This window comes from Tetrao urogallus, assembly GCF_951394365.1.
Source record: "Tetrao urogallus genome assembly, chromosome: 13".
Lineage (NCBI taxonomy): Eukaryota > Metazoa > Chordata > Aves > Galliformes > Phasianidae > Tetrao > Tetrao urogallus.
In genome coordinates, this window is record NC_136826.1 from 7,452,229 (window position 1) to 7,474,140 (window position 21,912).

Here is a 21,912-nt window from a genome sequence, read left to right on the forward strand (position 1 = left end):
AGGAGATTTCAGGCTGAACATACAAACTGTAAAACTTTTCTACATTGCCCTGATTTGGCAAATTGCTTCTTTCTTCTTAGCCCCCACCTAAATGCTGAGAAGCATCACTAAATTTGTTCAATTAAATCAATACTGTGCACTGGTTTATATTTTAGCTTCGAACTAATTCTTAGAAATAGCATTCATCTTCACATTCTCAAGGAACTTGATAACAAACCTCACTGGAAAAAAAAAAAAAAAAAGATATGCTCCTTAAATTAGTGCTACCCACAGGTATTCTTCTTGACAGAAAATCGGCCGACCCACTGCTGCAGAAAACTTCCAGAAGAAAGCAGGCTGTCCTTGTGAGGCAGGTGAAGTAGGATCAAACATACTTTCTGTGCAATATTCATGACTAAGCAGAGAGCTGCTCATGAAAATATTATGAAAATAAATAATCACAAGCGTCCTGTTCGCCTGGTGCTGAAAATACCACTCTGTGCATTACCTTTTTGCGGGCACATACATACTGAACGCGGTGTGTTTTTTCCCTCATTTGTTTTGTTTAGCAAACACGATGAGCTCCCTTTAATAGCTAACTGAGTGCTCTAACAGCATTATGGAGGTGCTATGCTTCCAGAGGGCGTCTGGCTGAGCGGCTCCATGCCTTCCCCTCCCCAGGCTGCAGCCGAACAGTCGCTGCTGCGGTGCTCTGGGGGCTGCAGGTGCTGCTGAGCATTGGGCGCGAAGGTAACGGTGTTGCCTAGGAGTTATTGGAGGAGCAATAAGGAGATAATGGAATCGCACAAGTGCTTTCAGAAGATTATTGCTGGGGAAAATGCAATAGCAGGAAATAACAAGCTCAGCTATCAAGAGCGTTTGAGGGAAACACACAAAGAAGGAACGTTGCAGCTTTGTCCTTGAGCATTAAATAAGCGCATTGGGAATCAGGAAAAGACAACAAGCACAGAGCTCCTGCCTGCCGCTTTTACTTTCATTTCAAGAAGAAGCTTTTTGATAACAAGAAGAAATGAATCATCTTCCATCAGCCTCCCCAGAGCTCAGCCTGGCACCAATCTGCTGCTGGAGAAACGGCCCTGGGGGGAGGCCCTGAGGAGAGGATGCACAGAGAGGACGAAGCCATGCAGAAGTCCAGGAGGGAGCTCAGAGCCAGCCCTGAGAGGCAATCACCGTTCTGTGCTGATGGAGCACTCCTTTCCTGCTTCCATAAAGGAAGCACCATTCCCCACCCGCTGGCTACAGACTCCAGCACCCATAGCACTGTGTGCATATGGCTCGTTACATCTGGCTTTGGGAAAGCTCAGTCCATAGAGCAGATTGATACCTGTACCTGGGTACCATCATCTGGGATGGCTTAGCTATCTGCTACTACTCCTCTTCCGCTCTTTGTGCCTACACTCAATAAACTGATATTATTTACTAATTGACTAAATTTTAACATCTGTAGTATCAGAACAATAATAATTTCTTGAGCCACGGGTATTCTATCACATATGTTCTTACAGCTCTTAAAGAAAAAACAGGTATTAACTCCTTGCCAAGCACTGGTGTCTTCAAATGCACTTGGATGACAACGCAAATGGTTCCAACAAAATTTAGGAGTTCATCTGAGCTATGTAACTGGCAAATGAGGCCAAAGCCCTGTTTTAAGGAACTTCTGCATGTGGACAAGAAAATCAAAATCTGGGACAAAAACAGGATATGAGAGCAGCACTGCTTTGTGTGGTTTGTGGCAGAAGCAGACAGGAAGCAGGATAGAGAAATGAGCCCTGTTGCTCTGCACACTGTATCTTTCCTTTCTTCAAGCACATAAGCTGAACCAAACAAGCACACACAAGATAAAGGAAAACAGATGTGTGGTGGAAGATGAAAACAGATTGCTTAAATGGGCTGCTAAGTACTACATGTCAGAGGGACAAAGCAAATAGGTGCACACAGATGGAGATTTATCAGCGATGGAGGTAGCTGCACTGGTGAAAGGAGCTCAGGCGTAGGAGATGGCAGAAACTGCAGCTGGGACAGTGCTACTCCTGATCACTCCGTGGAAACCACATGAGACAGTCAAGAGGAAATTACTGAACTACAGACATTGGTTCTGTTTACATGCTGCTATATCAGTGTAGTATTATCTTGCATCCTGACTACAGGTGAGCCAGCATGAAGACCAGTTGCTTTACACTGCCCAATTTTTAATGTCACACTGAAAAAAGACCCGAAGAGTTAAATAAGTGCATGAAAATGTAAAAAGACAAAAAAAAAAAAATCTGAAATCTTGATCATTGGTAAAAGCCAAAGAAATAGAGCTGTTAATCCAGAAAGAACATAAATGAAAAGTAATGTGCTATGACTGTTCCAAAAACATGAAAAATTCTTTGAAGAGATCAATTATTCTCCATTTTGATTGTGGTTTGACTTAATTTACTATAAAGGGGAATAAGATCAGATACGTGGAAAAAGATCTTTCCAGCTGTAAGAGTAGCTAAGCACTAAAACAGACAAAATACAGAAGTCTTGAGACAGCATTCCTTGGAGATTTTCAAAAATAGGGTTAGATAAACATCTGTCAGAGAAGATCTGAGTGCTCTTAATCCTACAAGGGAATAGCTAATCTCCTGGGGTCCTGATAGCTCTGCGTTTTGATGTGCCTAAGAGAAAGGCAACAGATGGAGAAGAAAAGGGATGAGAGCAGGTAGGATCATTACAGACTTGAGGGGCAGCGTGAGGGAAGCCCCAAGGCACCGACCGGGAGAGTGAACACAAGGAGCAGTGACACAGACCCGCAGTCTCTGCAGACTGCATCCAGACTGCATTGTGTGGCTCTTAAGAAAATCGATGCATTTAGGTCATTTGCACTTATTTTTCTAAATATGATCTTTTTTTACCCTACAGCTTCTGTACATTCTTTTTCTTTTCGCTAGCTGAGGTTAATTAAACTCTTCTGAATAAAATGCTCTGCAGTCTGTTCACATAATACGTACTAAGAATCTACAAGGAAAAGATGAAGCAAAAAAATATGTATTTGATGGGAGCACAAAACAAAGTTGTGACATGTTACGTAAACCTTCCACGGCTCTGCTCTCTGTGTTTGTGTTCTCAGAGCTTTGCAGTGCTCCAGGGGAGGACCTGCTTGGGCCCCGTTCTCCTGCTCCCACCTGGACTGGAGCCTACCCTGCTTGCTGTTCTCTCCCCAAGGTGGGGAGGCACCTAGCTGGGCATGAAGGAAAAAAACCTGACTAGTGCCTGTCATCAGGAAACCAAGGCTGGTCTTCAACGGGAAAATTGGAAGCTATAATGTGCCATCCACAAAGAATTACACACCTACCCCGAAGTTATTACTCCAGATACAGCCATGTGGATAAAGAACTGCACCTGTAAATCTGACTGTTCGATATCTCTTACTGCAGTGCTGCTTCCTCCTCCTGCTAGCTAGCTCTAATCCATCACGTTTTCCTGCTGTTAGGACCAACAGCCACGCAGGCAGGCGCTGCCTCTGCGTGCAGGAGTTGTGCAGTGCCCTGCAGGAGCCCCCTGCTGCTGCAGAGCAAAGAGAATATTAATCACAGGGAGGGCAATCTGCCTGCAAAATGGCTTCAGAATTAGAAGCTATTTAAGAAATAAAGCAGGAAGAAATTTCCTCCTCCATCACGGGGCACAACTGAGCACTGTTCACATCGGATGCCTGCATTCCCTTGCTTAGGGCTGTTGTCTCTGGCAGAAAAGGGCACACTGTATCTTTCACACACGTGGAGGGCAAGGTCTGGGGTGAGTTCTGCCTCGAAAGAACTCAGAAAGGGATCAGGAATAAGTGAGCTCCTTTCTGGTACAAAGATCCTGTGCTGCCTCCCCTAACGGTCCCAGCTTGGTGCTTGAGACTAGGTAAGGTCTAATGGAAGCTGGAGGGACACAGAGGAGTTGTGCTTTTGGGATTTACTGCAGTAGGCAACTCTCAGCAACCAATGCTTCCTGCAACGAAGGACAGCACAGACTGACTTGTAGGTGCTGGGGAACAGGACAGATCCCCAGCTGCTCCCCAGGCAGCCTCTGGAGAGGACCTGGCCCAGTATGTGTCCGGGCAACGGGTTCCTGCACCTCAGCATGTAGCCACTTTTGTGCCTTCCAGAAACTCCTCTATATGAGCATACAGGAAATACACAGAGATAGATGGATAATGGTGGGTGGCATGCCAGGAGGGACTGCAAGGTCCTAAGACACATTATGATTTAAGGATGGTCCATTTTTTCAAGTTCACTCTATGCTAGGTCACACTCTACTTCTCATGCGTAAAACAAATCATCTGTAGAGCAAGAGCCATTTCCAGCCATGAGTCATTAGACCCCTTTATCAACTGACAACATAGAAGATGCCAACCCCAGAATAATCTGCTACAAGTTTCTCATTGCATTTGCAGGTCGTTGTTCCCTGGTTACAAACCCCTGCATGTTCTGATGGCACTTTGGGTGCCTGGGGCTCACTGCAGATTTTATCCCTAGCACTCTAATGGGATAATGCTATCTCCATATTTTACAGGACAACTGGGAGCTGCAAATAAGTAATCTTTGAAAGACACACACTGGCAACCCTCGATGGCATTTCTTTACCAACCCAAAGCCCCTGATGACCATTATCTACCAACCCAAAGTCTGATAAGAATGAACAGCAGCACTTGCACCTGCTCCCAGGGCTGGAATGCTGTGCACACTGTGCTGTGTACATGTAAGAGAGGGCACAGCCAGGGCTTACCCCAAACAGCCAGCAGTGGAATCCAACAAGGATGAGGCAGTGAGGCAGCAGCGTAACAAGCAGCAATCACACAGACTGTCCTTGCCCAGAAGCTGACGGGATCTTCAGGAATCACAAGGGAATGGGGATGCAGGGATGAGGCTGAAGGAAGAGGCCCTGCTGAGCACGAAACTTTGCAGCTTGGTGAAGTGCTGGGGTTGAAAAAGTCGATAAATAGTGAAGAGTTGACACTGAAATTTACGACAGACTAAAACGGGGTCCATTATGATGACACCCAGACACCAGTCTGGAAAAGGCTGAGCTGCGTTTTCAACTTGGCTGTGGGTCTGAGCCTCCTGTGCAGTGAGCTCTCATTGGCCTGGGCAGGGGGTGCAGAGCAGAACAGGGATGTGCATCTGCAAGAGGGAGGGAGCAGGGTTTTTCCATTTCCTCCTGAAATTTGCCCTGGTTTTCCTGCCTGCCTGCTCTCCATCTCCGTTCTGCCCAGCCTGCCGTGAGCAATGAGCGCATGGCATGCTGCCACTTCGCCATGTCTTTGGGTATCTTTAGTCATAAGGGCTTTCAACGTTCTTTGGCTTTTCAAAAAAAGACTCAGTGCCTACATTTTTAAAATCTAATTTACCTTAAAGCGACCCTTTGAAGAAAGCAGCACGGCCCGCTTGTCAGGAACACTAAGGACACAGCTTTCAGTTACATTCATTCCTTTAACCCAGCCCCACTGCAGGCTGTTTTTTAGGCTGGGACAGTCACGCACCATTCTCACCGCACTGCACAGTCTGCTGCAGAACTGGGCCTCTGCTCTGCCCAAACTCAATGAGACCTTTTTAAGGTTTTTGCCCTAAACATTCTCGATATCAGAAAATAAAGTCCTGCTGAGCGGTTGGATGCCAGCAGCTGTAATCACTGCTACCATCCCATCAGGCACCGTGCTTTGTGCTGAACCAGCAGGGGCTCGAAAGGACAGAGGGTGATGTTACAGCCCTGTATGCTGCCTAGAATGGGACCAGTTATAGTTGCCCCAGGGGCTGCCATGTGAAGATGGGAGCCTGCAACCTCTTGAGCTTGGGTTTATGTAACTCTTCCTGCACAAAGACAGCTGTGCTGAGGAGGTCGGCAGATTCCTGCCAAATTATTCAGCAATGTCTGTCTCTTGAGTTTGGTTATAGATGCTTGATTCATCCTTGCCAGCTCCATGAAGCTGCAGTGTGGGCTCTGAGTGGGGGAGGACTGGAGCCGAAAGCATTTATGTGGAGATGCTATTTTTGCTCAGTGTATTTAGTGGAACATCAGTGGCATTTTCATGCCTTGCTCCAGCTCAAGCCCAGTCATGCTGGTTGCGAAGCAGCGAGGCGAGTGCCTTTCCAAGGCACTCATAGCAGGAAGGGATGGGAAACCCTTCTGCAGACACATCCCTGTGTCGTCCGCTTTGTTCCCAGGGCTGTAGAGCCGTGCTGCTGACAGGACACCGCTGCAGCAGGGTTGCATTATCAGCGGTTGAGCCAGATTTACACCCACCGCAATTCCAAGAATGATAAATGGGCACAGAGAATGCTGTACAGCATCTTGCATTTCTATACAGTTACATCAGTAGACTAAACCATTCCCTGTTGAGAACGGAAATCACAGACTGTGAAAGAGCCTCTAAATTCAGCCCTTTCTGGATTTCACCATTACACTGGCACAACAGCCTGGAGCCTTCTCCTGCCCCTGGCGGAGATGTCTGCTCCTGGCTGACCTGCTGCTCTTTGCCCATCCCCTGCATCCCAGTGGTCCCCCAAGCCTGCACTGCAGTGCCAGAGCAGCAGCACTGTCCTTTGTGCTCATCCTGTGCAATGCCATTACCTCAGACTGCAGAACGCCTCTGAGTGCAACACGCTGCCACGTTGCTCCCCACTGCTCAGCAGAGGGCAACACAGCTGACCCTGCCGCAGGCAGACCCGGGCCCAGTGTGTGTCATTCTGTGGGATCTTTATTGCTGGGATGGACAGAGCAAGGCTGGGAGGTGCTACAAGACTCGAACTGTGCCTTGTGAGTGAAAAGCCACTTGAAGTCACAAGAATCATCCCCACGTGGCGCTGTGTTTGCAAACAAGGTTTTCAGATACCCCTGTGAGCACTACTGGGCTGCAATAATAGCCAGGCCATGGTCGTGGTGTGAAGATTACCTCTGTGTCTTAGCAGCAGCGATACAGAACTAGGCCTCCTTCCACCAACAGTGCTCAGAAATGTCTCTTTTATCTTCCTATTTGGGAACTTGAACTGCAATGGAGTTTGACAGGATTATTTTATTTACCCCATTTCCTACAGCAGAGCTATTTCTGGCTGGCTATTGCTGCTGCTATTAAGCCGCTCTCATTTTGCTTCCCATCCAACCTGCTTTGCTGCGGGAGCTCAAGGGAAGACAGCAATAGCAATAACCCACAAGCTGGAGTTTACATTGCATCTTGATTGCAAGAGACACATAAAATGTGCAAGTGAAAGCTCAATGTGTTTCATGCAGTCAGTGATCTTTTAGTGCTGCCAGAAAAGGCGCAACGTGGAGCCCCATCATGGGGGACAGAAAGCACTGGTGCAGGAGCACTGTGAACCCTTCCCACTTCCCACTGTCCTTCCAGCCTAATGCCACAGCACTCGGGAGCCTGGAGGATATCCAAACTGTCACCCCAAACAGAAAAAAGGAGATGCTCATCTACTACCTAGAGCATTCCCTCACATAGCAAGATATGATTGTAATTAATAGTGTGCAGCCCAGGCCTGGATGACTGAAATCTCACTTTCTAGGAATGATTTCCTGGTGACATTGGGAAGTGACCAGTGCTGCCTCTGATGGTGCAATCTGAGACAGATAAATTAATCTGTGAAGCTCAGAAACTAATTTTATTTGTGAACGTTTCCCCACAAAAGTTGCCTTGCAAGATGGTTGCCATATCTGGGAGCTGGCTGTCACCAGCGTCTCCATGCTGCTCTAACTCATGCAACCATTGTAAGGCAGACTTAAATATACTTAGAATGGCAGAGATAACATCTGTTGGACACACCTGAATGCAACTTTTCACAATTACTTATTCTGACAAATCAGGTCTCTGTCTAAGATCCCCTCAAGGTGTTTGGAACCTGTTGCCCTGGGGGCAGCAGAGCTCATGCTGGTATCTAGGGATGGGTCCAAGCTCTACCCATAGATGTGACCCATGCCATCACTGTAGTTGCATAAATCCAGTCTTATAGTTCAGTATGGTCCTGGTAATGACTGCATCAATGGCTATTCCTTTACATGCAAAGCATTGGCTAAGTAATCCCTCAGTAGCCACATGCACATTTGTCCCAGCTTCCCCTGCAGAAGCCCTGGGACAAATCTCGGGGATGGGGAAGTGAGGAAGGAGGAGCCTGCCTGAGGGCAGCTCCCAACCCTTCTCACCCCTGCTGTATGGCAACAACAGGTAGTGAGGGGAACCCCAACTTGCAGAGAGCTGTGGGTGCCCACAGATCAGAAAGTCCAGACAGATGCTGAAACTTTGGAATGTTTGGAACAGATTGTTGAGCACAGTGAGTGCCAATCAGTGAGCTCCTGTCTGTTGGATGGCTGCTGGTAGTACTGCTGATCCTCTGCAGGTGCATCAAACAGGGCAGGGATTGCCAGGAGCTTGGGAAGAACCACCCTAAAAGTTAGCCTCCCTCCTAGGAACATCCCAGACAGATGCTCAAAACAACGCCACAACTTCACATTTTCAGCCAATAATAGAAAGGGGGGGGATTGCAAAGCCTCCAGAAAGCAAGTCAAGTTCAAAGCAGAGGGGAGTTTGTATGGAAGTATGTTAGTGTATAATCAATGAATATTAAGATGTTATAGTTACAAAATAAAACAAGAGAGTTAGGCAAAGCAGATTATAATAACAAAAAGAAAATAGACAGAAAGCTCACCTGTATCCTAGGCTCGCTTATGAAACTCCCGTGGAGTGGATCTCCCGAAGAGATCCTTCCTCAGTAGCCAGCTCTTAAAAGGGTCTGGGAGAGATGGAGCCAGGCTCCACCCCTTCCAGCAGCACAGGTGAATTGCCTTCACCTGTCTCCTGTGGCTGACTCATTGCTTGCCTCAGGTGATCAGAGGTTCAGGCTGTGATTCAGCAGTTCCCATACAGTTAACTGCTGCTGAAAGTGGATAGCTGGATACTGGAGATCCTGCCATAGCCAATAGCGGATTGCTCAGGCACAGGCTACACCAGATTGGAGCAGCAGAAACACAGCAATTCTTGGTAGCATAGGACAGAGTCCTGCTGAAACCCTCCCAGGCCATCTGCCTGCATGGCTGGTGGAACAATCCCAATCCAGCATGAGCAGTGGAAACAAGGATGGCGTTTGAAAGTGTGCCTTGTCCTTAGGAAACACACACAGCAGCCAAAATGAAGCAGAGCTCCTAGCACTGACACCAACAGTGCCACCAACCCCTTGGCTTAGAGAGTAAGTGGATGCCAAGCACTTTCCGCCACACAGAAACAATCTCATCATCTGCCAACATGCAGAAGATTTTCTGAGGAGGGAGATTCCTTGGGATTCTCCACAAAGTTTTGATCAGACTCAGTGATGACACAAATGTCAGCAAACACGGGTCAGGTTGGCTCTGAATTTTCTCACCACTCGTATCTGGAAGACCAGGAGCACTGTTCCATCAGCTGCTTTGGAAGCCTGTAAGGACTCCATTGCCCTGCATACAAGGCAGAGGAGCTAGCAGCTCTGGGCTAGTCTGGACTCTGAGATCTTCCAGAAACCTGCAACTTGAGCTTTTTACTGTGCCCTTCTGAACTCAAGCAAATTCAGTTCCCTGAGGGCTTGTGCAAGTGGAACACAAAAGCACATCATGAGCTATGTACCACTCACATGCTCTTGCTGTGCCTGGTGCCAGACTGTGCTGCAGATGGCCCAGAACTGTGGGGCTCTGCCCACTCCAGATGAAGCACCAGCACCACACAGCCCCCGGGCTGCCTGCACCTTGCTGTAAGTGCTGCTTCACTAATGAGGCTCCAGGATCTCACCCATGGGCACTGGCATGGAGGGCATATTGCCAGATGGCTGTGATCCATAACAGCAGAGCTCCACACAGGATCAGGACAACATGGACTAAAAATCAAACATGAGCTAACACTCCCCCGAATTCTGTCCTTGAGCACTGCTTCTTAACAACGTTCAGGATAGGGAAGTCCAGCTGTCAGCCCCTCTCCCCTCACCCCATCACTCTGGAAAACAGAACCTGCAGCTTGGAGTAGGAAGAGCAGATACAGGGGGACACAGCACAGCCTGGAGTGGTCCTTGTGACCCTGAGGTCGGGCTTGTGGATAAGTTTGCAGCCCCTGCCCTTCTGCCTGAACTTGCCGTGGAACTAAGAACCCCCAGACCTGCCTCTGCTGGCTCCAACCTGCTGGCTGCTTTCCTGCATATGCATCACTTGTATGATGCTGCCACATGCACAACACAAAGCAACTCTGGCATATGTAAGGGAAGAGGACAGTGACACAGGAATGCTGTTTGCATACTGATCCCAACCCTGAGCTCCCCCAGCCTGCTGAGAAATGTGGAGCACTCTCTGCTCATTCTGATGGCTGCAGACATCCCAGATCTGGTGTTCCTGGGAGTAGAGGAAGACCTGACACTCCTCCAGAGCACAGCCTGGATGCTGCCTTATGAATGGGAAATTCAGGGTCACAGTCAAAGTTTAGGAGGTCAAGATTAAAAAATTAAGCCCCGCTGCATATTTGCAGACTCACGTTGACGGTTCTCTGAGTTTGTTATTGTTGCTGTTCTGCTTTTTGCTTTTTTTTTTGTAACAGAGACGGGAGAGATGTACAAGGCACAACAACAGTGGGTGGAGGGAAGTGCAGAATCTCAGTCAACCATGACTCAGGAGAAGAAACTGCCACCCACCGAAGGCGCAGGGCAGAGCTGCATGGCACTGGGCAGCGGTGCATTGACTCAGGAGTCACCCACACCATCCCCGGCTTCCTGCAGCCACAGACACTCCCCAGGGTCTGCATGCCATGCAGGTGTGTCAGCTCACTGAGCACACCCCAGGTGCCAGGAATGCAGCCCCGGGTGTATCTGCAGCCAGCTCAGGGAACTCCCTCTGCACAGTGCTCTGTGGAGCTGCAATGTAAATGGCCACGATGTGAGGGCTGCCATCAGGGCAGAGACCAGAGCTGTGAGCACTGTCATTTCTCTCCAAACAGGTGTGATGGTAACGAGCTGAGATCACTTGGGTGGGTCTGTGGCCATTGAGTGGGGATGCTGGTGCCTGATACTCCAAAATACAGCTCATCTGTTGCTATCAGTGCTACAACACATTAGTTCTTCACTCCCTTTCTCTCACCTTCATGGTGGGTTTCATGGCAGAGATGTCCTCTATAAACCAGTACAGTAGCTACATGAAGATGAGGCTTGAAATGTATTTCTCCGAGTGACACATGCACACCCTGTTACACACTGAGCTGCTGCTTGACAGTTCTTCAACAGGCAGCAAGCATCATTTTAATGCAGTAATTGAGCTGCCTGCCCAAGTGCCAGGCTTCAGAGTTTGTAAAGAAATTCTAGGGCTATCTAATCCCAGATCGTATGCTGCAGCCAAAACCCAAAAGCAGAAGTGAGGCAATGAGCCAAAGCGAGGGGCATATGAGAAAAAGGCATGAAATGAACAAGGGGAGGCTGAATTTGCTACCAGCATAAAAATCCCTCCGTCACGTTATACTCACCACCCTGTAATTCAGTAGCACGAAGCACTACCCATATCCTCTTCTGCACAGACAGCAAATGGCCACCTTGTCCTAAAAACCACTTTGGATTGGAAACCCATTCCCAGCATGTCCTTAGCAGCACTGCTCACTGCCTGGATGTCCTTACCTTCTTGCAGAGAACCATCTGGTGATCAAAGAGGAAGAAAACACGCTGCTGGTTCCGTCCGTAGGGCTGGTAAATCCAGGACATCTCTCCCGTGTAGATCAGCTCTGAGCTGCGGTCCAAGATATCGTCTCCCTGGAGGGCACAGAGAATGAGGCCATGTGAACCACTGCTCCCAGCAGGACATGCTTCTCTTTGTAGGATGCAGAGAAACAATAATTAAATAAGATTTTGGTCTTTCTGCAGCTCTCAAGGCTGCCATGCCTGACTTCAGGCCAAGAACTGGAGGTGGGGGATCATCCTGGAGGAAAGGAAATTCTACAATTCTGTGATTCTGTGAAATCAAATAAGTGTGGACAATCAACGCATGGTCATTGTGGCTCAGAGTGCAGTGAGCAAAGTAGCAGCAGAATGGGAACTCCAGGCAGCCCCATTTCCACACTGCACCCCCAGACCCAACTCTCACCACAGTGCCCATCCCATGGGCACCCCCAGTAAAACCCCAAGCTGGGGTCTACCAGCTGGACTCCAACCTCCCCTGGGCTCCACAGCCATCTTCACAAGGATCTCTCATTGGAAAAGCATCCCAGCACAATTGAGATGTCCCTTCAAGTCCGTTCAAGATGCCAGCCCAGCTCCTTGCATCATCTACCCCAGAGCTACCAACACTCCCCCCCATGCTACCACCCCCATCCCCACGCTTGAAGGTGATGACCACCCCCTCCTACAGCATTCTCGTTAAGAGTTCCCCAGCCCCAAAACCCCATCAGGCCGGCCAGCTGCCAGCATTCCCTCACCCTGTCTCAGCCTGTGGCTAACACTTGTTTTCCTCTCCCATTTTTTTTTAAGGATTCATGAGCAGATGGTCTTGAAAACACAGCGCATTCTCTCCCACTCTCTGAGAGAACAAATGCAGTCACCCTCCACTAATTAGGATGAGCTGGACTTTTTAAAAAGTTAATTAAAATCTATTTATTAAAAATGGGTGAATTCACCACCACCTGCCCCGTGGGCATCTCAGTGCCTCGCTCCAAACACCACAGAAGGGAGCAGGATGACTTCAACGCAAAGGTAAGGAGCGGGATGGGGGAGAAAGTGGGAGAGGATCGTTCCTTTTTTTTTTTTTTTTGGCTCTGAAACCGGTGCAGTTCTGGCTCTGATGCCAAACTAGAGCCAATACTATGACAAGAGCATCCCAAAATCTCAGCAAACAGATTGTAAGGGCTCTGGGGGCACCCAGGCACACGCACTTTTCTGGTCCCACTTACAGTGAGGGTGCCAGAGCAACCAGGAGCCCTCCCCAGCCCTCACATTTCAGTGAGGATTTTGGGCTGCAGGTAAACGTGTAATGAACCTCCCAGCATTGACTGGAAGCGACTGAGTCCCTGGGACCTGTGACAACAGCTTCAGTAAGTCGCTGAGGCATCGTGCAGCAGCAGGGACTTTCGGGTGGTCCCAGTGAGGTGCTCATCCCCCTCTCCATCTTGCTCTGTGGCTGGCTGGTTGAAGGCCCCATAGGGGCAGCGTGCCCAGCATATGGGGTCCTTCAGGGTGACCCTAGCAGTGGGACCTCCTGGGTAAGCAGCAAGACCCAGGGATGTGCCAATTCTTCCTCTGAAGGAAATGCACGGGCTTCAGAAAGTGTGGGCTTCTCTGGTTAAATGGGAGCTTATCTGAAAGATTCAAAAAGGATAGGAGCTTTTCTGAGAGGGGGCAAGCCTAAGAGAGGCTCTCTGCTAAAAATAGAAGAGCAGCTTTGTCTTTTACTCCTGTGGTAGCATCTCGAGCCTGAGGACACACAGAGGGCTCTGTAAACACTTCTACTTGATTAGCTAGATCCAAACTGTGTAGTCCCTGCAAGCAATATTAAACAAAAAAAATCAGATCAGAAATGATAGGATTTGTATTGCATTTTCTATGCTGTGAAAATAATTTTCACATACAGTCTACAGGCTGGAAGGGGATGATTTCCAGTGCTGGGTTAGCACATTTGGAAATGTCATAGTTCAGACAGTTTGGGACCAGCCCTACAGCCCTGAGCAGCAGCCCCAGCCAGTAATAAAAAGCCTCAGGCCAGCCTGGTTGGAACTGAGCATTCAGCTGCAAACAGAGGGCAGGAAAGGAAGAGGGGTCCTGTTCTGCATGCAGTCATCAGCACTCCTGCACGTGCGGGGAGCAGATGCGGGCTGGATGCACGCCCCATGCTCTGTTGAGCGCTGCAGAGCGATGCCTATGTCCTGGGGCTCATCCTGCCTCCGAGCAGAGGTCAGTGCTTCTGCTGCTATGGGAAGGCAGCAATCCCCAGCTCCCCAGCTGTGCTATAGAGACCACTCTGCGACAGGTAACCACTGTGCTATAGGCAATCACCCTGCAACAAGGAGCTAGGAGGAACCAAAGGGTTTTACTGACGTCACACAAGCAGTGCTGCTGGATGAATGCTCCTCACTGTTACTGCCGGGCACTAAATCCCCTCTCCTAGTTAACATTCAGTGAGCAGTGCTCTCTTCTGCCTGACACTGCTGTTCTTTAATTAGAGATTGACAGGCTGATTAGCACTCTGGGCTACAGAAAGATCAAAAAAAAGGAAAGCGAGAGAAATGTTGTCTTTTTCATCAGGCTCCTTTTTTGATACCTTCTGTTGCTGGGAAAAAAAAAAATAAAGGAGGAAAAGAAAAAAGCAGAAGGATCTGTTTCAGTCCCTGTTGTGATTTTTTCCCTGGGAGGATTTCTCATCAGGCTGTCCTCACTTTGAAAATAGCATGTTGGTTGCACGCATCTTTTTTTTTTCCGTGTCATTCTTGGATTCAATAACATAATATTAGGCCGGAGCCAACTATTATGTATTACGTAATTAAGGGCACTGAGTCTTGATTTAAAGCACCAGTAAATATTGAGAATGAGAAGAGATTTAAAAGGACAGTTTTCATTATATTTCGCAATTACACATCCTTTACCCTTCATGTAAATTTAATACTCTAGCAATCTGCCAAAGTGGCAACCCACGGGAATCTCGGGTAGCAATATCTAGAAATCTGCATAAACCAAAGTAATCTGCTTAAATAGCAGGCTCAGGCTAATCGAGGCTGGGAGCAAGGCTCTGCTCTGCACCAAACACCCCACTGCTGCCTTGGGACAGCTGATCCCTCCCAGGGATGGCAGCCATGGGAAGCTGACTGGCCACAGCTTCCTGCTCCAAGCAGAGCTGGGCTGATGGGAGCAGCACCACAGTTTGCCAAAGCACACATCTGCTTCCCATCAGCACGGCAGCTGCGGCGGGCACTCAGTGAGCAAGGGTGCACTCACGGCTGCAGCGGGCGCTGCAGACGCAGCCCAAGCAAATGGCAAGGTCGTAAATCACTGAATGGTTGGGTTGGAAGGAACCTCAAAGTGCATCCAGTCCCAACCCCTGCTGTGGGCTGGCTGCCCCCACCAGCTCAGGCTGCCAGGTCCCATCCAATGTGGCCTTGGGCACCTCCAAGCCTGGGACACCCAGCCTTGGACAGCACTGCCACGACTTCACTGCCTCCTGAGTAAAGAATTTCCTCCTCACATCTAGCTTGCATCTCCCCTCTTAGTTTTAAACCATTCCCCTTTGTCTTGCCATGGTCTGACAATGTAAAACATAACTATCCACCTTTTGTTTAAGCTCCCTCTGGAGCAGCCCCGCACCATGCCATCGCCACAGCAGCTCTGCAGCACGTGGTGGGCTGGCACAGGCTGGAGGAGGGCAGCGTGCTCTCTGCAGGCTGTGCAGTCCCAAGCAGAGCAGACAGAGGAAGGCAGTGCCACGCCACTCCTGCCACCTCCATCCTGCTTCTTAGGCACCTGTATAAGCAGCACTGCCCAAACTGGGGCTGCAAGGATGTAGAAAAAATGATGGGCTTTGAGGAACTCTTCTCTTTGGAGTGCCATTGTATACACATTGCTGGCTAACCTTTGAGAGCTGTAGCCCAGGACAGGCTCAGTCCGGCACATTTCCCACCGACTCAGAGCAGACCTGGCACGCTGCTCCGAGCCCAATGCAGCTAACTGCATGCCAGCACTGCCTGCTGCCTTCACACATCCCTGCTCTGACCTGAGGGCACTGCACCACCAGTGAGGGGATGGCACCAAGCGAAGGGAAACAGAGGCATCAGGAAGCACTTCACAACCACAAGAGCTCTCGGGCACTGAAAGGTCTCAGCAGGAGGTGGTAGAAGCGCCATATTCCACACCATTAACAACCAAAAGAACAAAAGGCCCTAGAGTATTCCATGTAGGTAGGGCAGCACCTCTCTAAGTTGGTCAATGCTTTGGAAATCCAAAACAAAAAAGTGAGTCACACAAGGCAACAGTCCAATGCAGATTTGCTGGTCAAGATCACGCTCCTACAAATTACACAGGAACACATTTCAAAGTGACTGGGGATTGCTTCTAATTTACAACAGTCAGTGAGATCAGAATCTTCCCTCCTGATTTTGCTCAGTCACTCCATGTACGAAGCCAACAGTGATTCCTCAGGCTTGGCGCCCTGGTGCTGCAGCACCCACCGGCTGCCCTGCAGTGGGGCTGCCCTTCTCAGTGCCATTTGCAATGCACATCAGGAGCCCCCACTTAAGTCGCAGTCTGAAAACAAGCCCTGCCTTTGGCAGCTGAAGAAATTCCACAGTTTTCTATTGCTGACCCTGAAATTCACCTTCATAGGGCCATGCAGAAAATCTTAAGCGATTAAAAATGACTCCTGAAACACACAGGCACAACTCCAGGGGATGCAATAAAACCCCTCCTGCTCAGATGAGCCAGGACATACCCCCTGCTTTTTCTATTTGCTTTAGGATCAACAATACGTATGCAATCCCAACAACAGTCTCTCCTTGTGAGAACATGAGTACAAACACTTTGTAAACAAAAACGGTTTAAGTATCCGCTCACTAAATATTTGCTTGGTTCAGATTTTTTCTTCTCTTTTAAAACTCTTTTTCCAACATCTTATCACAAAACACGGGAAGATTCAGAAATTAAAAAGCTATTTTGAATCAGAGCATCAACACTGTTAGAACAGAGACGCTAAGGAAAAACAGAGACAGTTTTTCCAAAGGAGGGAATTCAGCATTCAAACCACTTCACTCTTGGTTGCTGCTGGAATAATTCACTGAGTGCAAAATAAAGTAGTGATTAGGGATTATCTCTGTCTTGTGCACTGGATACATTTCTGGTGGGGGAGAGGAAATAAATGCCCGTTATTCTCCTTGCTCCTACTTTGTACCTGCGGTTGTTCCTACTTCTTTGTACTCGGGGTTTGGTTTCTTTTCTTTTGTCCCAAGCAAGACCGAGCTGTCCCCAGATCTATGCTCCACTGCTCGCTTGCACTGCCGCGCCAGCTGGAGAGATCAGGAAGCCACTGGGACACACAAGGGGATGGGAAGGGAGTGCTTCTGAGTACTGAGGGTAATTAGAGGAGGATTAGGGTCACGGGAAGATGGAAGGGTAACCGCTGCGGGTTCCAGCCTCTGTTTCAGTGAGAGTTTAACTGGGTAAGCACTTCCAGAAGCTCAAAGTTGACATCGGGTCACCCTCTCTCAGCTGGCTGTTCTCCTCCAAAGAACTGGGAGTCACATTCTGCTCTCCAATCCAGATAAGCAGTGCACACTCCCCATGGACTGGAAGAGATTGGGGAGATATACCAGGAAAGCCCTCTCCCAATCCCTGACAGCCCACCTGTATGGGAAGAGGGCTGGAAGCCCTGCAAGCTGGCAAGGAAATCCAGCTCTGATGGCCTGGGAGAGGCTGAGATCAGTGCATGGGGTTTTGGAGGTCAGCAGCCCAGGAATGCTGTGCATACAGAGCAACTGTACAGATCAAGGACACATCTAAGCACTTGGCACTGCTTTTGATTTCTCCTGCTCTCTTCCTGAGTTATGCTATAGTTCACTTCTGTGTAATTTTGGGTCTGTTTGTGTGCATCCTCTTGGCCATTATGTGGGCATTTGTGCAGTGGGGTCTGATGGTTCAGAGGTTACTTCAGAGGAAAGAATCAAGCAAAGTCCTCTGCAGCATTTAGATCTCATCCTCTAGTGTTCCCATCCAAAACACAGTATAAGAATGGCAAGAATGGTGTTTCTCTTTGAACGAAGGCAGTAGCTTTATTCCTGCTGGATCTCTGAGTGGGCAACAGCAGTTCTGTTGTATTAGGAGAAGCTGAAGGATGGTGCTGCAACATTGTGCTTAAAATCTGGAAAAGCAGTCAAAAAGCCCTTGGAAAAATGATTTGGCAAGATCCTGAGAATAGGACAGAGATAAAGAATAGGTATGGCTAAGTAGGAGTGAATTATCAAGGATATAGCTAAATAAAAATGAATTATCAACTGAGCCAATGGAAGAGAAGAAACTGCTGTTTCACAGATCCTATGTGGAGGTCACCTTGGCTTTCCACTTGCATATGAATATTCACTGACTTGGAATTGATTCATCCTTAATCTAGATTTATTTACAGTGAGGGTCGTGGCATTTCTTACAAACGACGCACTTCAGCTCATCGCACTGAATATACTGCAGGCTGAAGATACATCTGATGGTCCTGTGCCTCCCCGAGAGCAATTTCCTAATGCTGAAAATGAGCCTGGGTGTCAGTATCAGGGAACTTTCTGCACAGCAAACAACAATAAAACAATCAAGCAAATCATCTGTATTCTCTGCTCTCACTGCCTGTCAAAATGTAAGAACCAGCTATGATTGCTGCACTTACATGCTTTATCAAGAGATCCAGGGCTGAATCTAGCCTTTATTATACCAACAAAACTAATTCAGACAAGGAAGATACACAATCAGAAGGAGAAATGCATCTGCATTTCTCTTTCTCTATTCCCTGCCTTCCTAGATCATTTCCCAACAAACAAACAATGTGACTTCCCCATATACTGTAATTGACAGTGTGATCCCAATGATTTGAATGTAAAGTTATTCCAAACCTTTGTGACTGTAGGAAAGAAAGAAGACCATTCTATCACTTGCTGAATACACGGATCAATGATTTAAAACAGAGGTGATTTACAAACAAGCTCATCTTTGCTCTGCTTAGAAATCCAACTCACAGGTTACATTTATACAAGGATTCAAAAAATCCAAGGATGAGGAAAAAAAAGAACAAATGCTTTGTTTGGATTTGCCTTTTCAAGCACATGGCAGAATGTAGCAGAGCTAGTGAGGAATCCCTCTGCTGACTGCCTTGCTCGTACTTTGCAGCTTGTTCATTATACTGCAACTACTCATTGACTTGGCTCAGAAATATCTTTAAGAGGATACTCATTTTAAACGTGCAGACAGCATCTATAACTTCAGCTTAATGTCTTGGCTTCTAATCATAAGACCAGCTTTTGCCATTTTTTTTAACTGTCACAGCTTCTAGGCCTTTTTGATACTGCTTTCCCTACTTCTTCCCCAGCCACAAAGCACAGAGTCAGAACGCACTGAGTTTGATCCTAATCTCTCTTACTGCCAGGACAACAGCACTTCAGTCACAGAAGTTACTCCGGATTTGTGTCTATGAAATAGGAACTGGACCCGAGATTTTCTTCAAAATACCATTAATGTTTTAAATCTTAAGTCCCACCTCCAAAGCATGCATATACATTTCCTCCGCCCCCAGGTTAATCCCAGTTCTGAAGTCCTCTCCAACGCACACCCAGATCAGGCTGTGTGAAATGAGCTGCGTGGCATAGGATAATTCCAGCAGCTGCACGGAACGGCCCCCATCCGGGTTTATAGCCCCTAACGCAGGTTCCGTACCTCCCAGTCCAGAACGGACGCCTGCCACTGAGCTATCTTGTCAATGTTCTCCAGTCTCCGCTTCCGCTCATTGATCTGCAGAGTCACGTTCCTCATGACGGCGAGAGCAGCAGCCACATACCTGTAGTCACTGTGGAACACAGAAGAGAAGCCCGTGAAATGGAGCTCGATGTGCGGGGGAAGCATCTAGCAGTCTTACTGTCGGCTGCATAACTCACCACCATCCTTCTAGCAAGAAATGGAGGTAGGATTTGTCACTTGTTACTACAGTGCTGTGTTTTTGCATTGGCAACATCTTTCTGGATCATTGAAAAAGGGCAGCTAGGTTGCAAACAAAGCAGTGTGAGAGGAGACATGAAGGCAGAAGCTTCTCAATGGCTTGCATCTGGAAGCCCACTGAGAGAAACCTGGCCTCTCCCAACTCAATCTGCAGCAGCTGTGGATGTCATTCTTTAAAGTCTTAAGGTGCTCACTAAAGAGCATCCTAAGAGAAAGTCTGACCATTTTGATCAGCTCTGTCCTTGGGCTTGGATTTTTATGTTTTTAGGATGAACATTTGAAAATATGTTTTGCTTAGACAAATTGGAGCCCCTTCTAGGCCAGAAGGTAACTCCAAGAGAGCCACAGAGCACTATCCAGTGGCATTCGCTCACACTGCTGGCTTCAGGTGAGCAAATCAAAACCATTCTCTCTTTTTCCTGGACGTGCCTGTGAGCGTAATAACACAGAGTGCAAATAGCTTCCCACCAGGGCCAGCAAAGATGATGATCAGTCTTTTCAAAAAGTGATGCTGAAATCAATGCTATTGATTTCCTCCCTGTGCCTTCTTTTCCACTCCAGGGAACCTTAATGTTCATTTCAATCGGAAAGACAGACAAGGCCAGCTGCCGTAACGCCACCATCATTTATTATTAACTTAAGGGCTGATATTGACTGCTGACTAATGAGAAAAACTGTGATCTTAGGCAGCTGTGAGGGGAATGGCTTTATTGATTATTGCTAAAGAATTGCAGTGGTGACAGCTAAAATAGGGGTGAGTGCTGTGAATTAGAGAAAAGCTTTATATTCATTTCCTTATTTGATCCAAACAGGATAAATACTAAGAAACAAGCACAGTACACCATACAGTGGAATATTATCTGCTATTCTGCCACCCTTTTCTGGATGAAATCTTGAGAACCATTTTTATTCAATTCTTATGTTGAAATTCCAGCTGAGGTTAAAAAAATCCTACAAAATCCCAAGCATCAGGGCTGGTCCTTCAGCAAAGTGAAGGAGGATAGAGGATGGGCTGCCTGACATACACATCCCAATGCACAACAAAGGATCTGTTGCACCTTCCCTTCTGTGGCCGTCTCTAAGAAGCAAAAGCCTGTCTGCACAAGGGAGAAACCAAGCTATGCCATTGAGACACACTACTCCTGTCTTCAAAACATCCGTGAGCTCTTGCAGGAAAAAAGGTCAGTCACTATGGACAGAAAGGCACTGTAGCGATAGGGAAAGGTGCAGGGTGTGGAGCAAGTCATTAATGACCTCTGTACAGAAAAGAGAGGTTGGTTTTAGTGCACCTATTTAGCAGAGTGTCCGTCACATACTGTGCTCACACACTCCTAATCCCAGCTCCAATCTGCAGCCAGAGCGCTCAGGACACCAGCAAGCTGCACTTAGGATGCACTTCATACATTTACTTCATATTAAGCTGGTGCAAACCTTTAGGAGGTGAACAGATGTGGCTTTGTGAAAAATTCAAATGAACCAGGCTCGAAACAATGAGCAATTGAAGGGAGCCAGGCTTTGAAAACACCCCCATGCCTGCCTCTGTGCCCAGTGGCCGTTGCCAATCAAGCTGGGTTTTATCTTGGTTATGCTAATTCACTAATTCTAATGTTCTATTTGAGGAGAAAACTCCGTGCATGTTTTTTCACTCAGTAGTGAAGAAAGAATCATGCCTGAACTTTTTGGGCTCCTAGCCCACATCTGTGGCAGAGCTGGCAAAACTTAGAAGAAAAAATAACAGAAGCAAAGCATTTGGACAGTGAATTAATAATAGGGCAGCACTGACTATAACATTAAGGAAAATAAATAGTTTGTTGATTACTTTGGGAATGCAGTGACCTCTTTCCAGGGGTCAACCAGGGTGCAATTCCAGACTCATGCTATTTGAGGGAGAGTGTTCAGGCTGCTGATCTCTGCACTGCTGCCCTGAGCTGGCACAGGGTGCTCTACAAGCACTGTATTAGTGAATAAGAGGCAGCAGAGAACAAGAATGAAATCTCCCATTCTCATATGAACCTAAGATTTGTTTTCATAGGGACTCCCAGTCCTTTCTCAGTTTTGCCTTACTGTGTAAATTGCTCAACGGCATAAGGGAGGTCTGGGACATGAGCTGGGCTGCCAGGAGAACTGGTTGCTCCCAGGCTGTTTGAATGCTTGAATCAGAGGAGTGAGACCACAAGGGAGTGTGGGGTAACCCACCGTATTTCTGTGTCTTAAAGCCATCCACTGTGAGTGGAGCATGCCCACACTAACC

General features: G+C 47.8%; 1 protein-coding gene across 3 annotated transcripts in view; it reads right to left on the minus strand.

The window, feature by feature from the left end:
* The window catches only part of ARHGEF9 (Cdc42 guanine nucleotide exchange factor 9), a gene marked incomplete at both ends in the record, with an annotated part of 111,682 nt that overhangs the window by 13,580 nt on the left and 76,190 nt on the right, over positions 1–21,912 (minus strand). For 2 of the 3 annotated variants that reach the window (XM_079542096.1, XM_079542094.1), the window contains 2 exons: positions 11,622–11,753; positions 19,383–19,512. In XM_079542096.1, coding sequence (XP_079398222.1) covers positions 11,622–11,753; positions 19,383–19,512 — 262 coding nt within the window. The remainder of the gene's footprint in view (positions 1–11,621; positions 11,754–19,382; positions 19,513–21,912) is intronic. The other variant, XM_079542095.1, reaches the window with a different exon arrangement.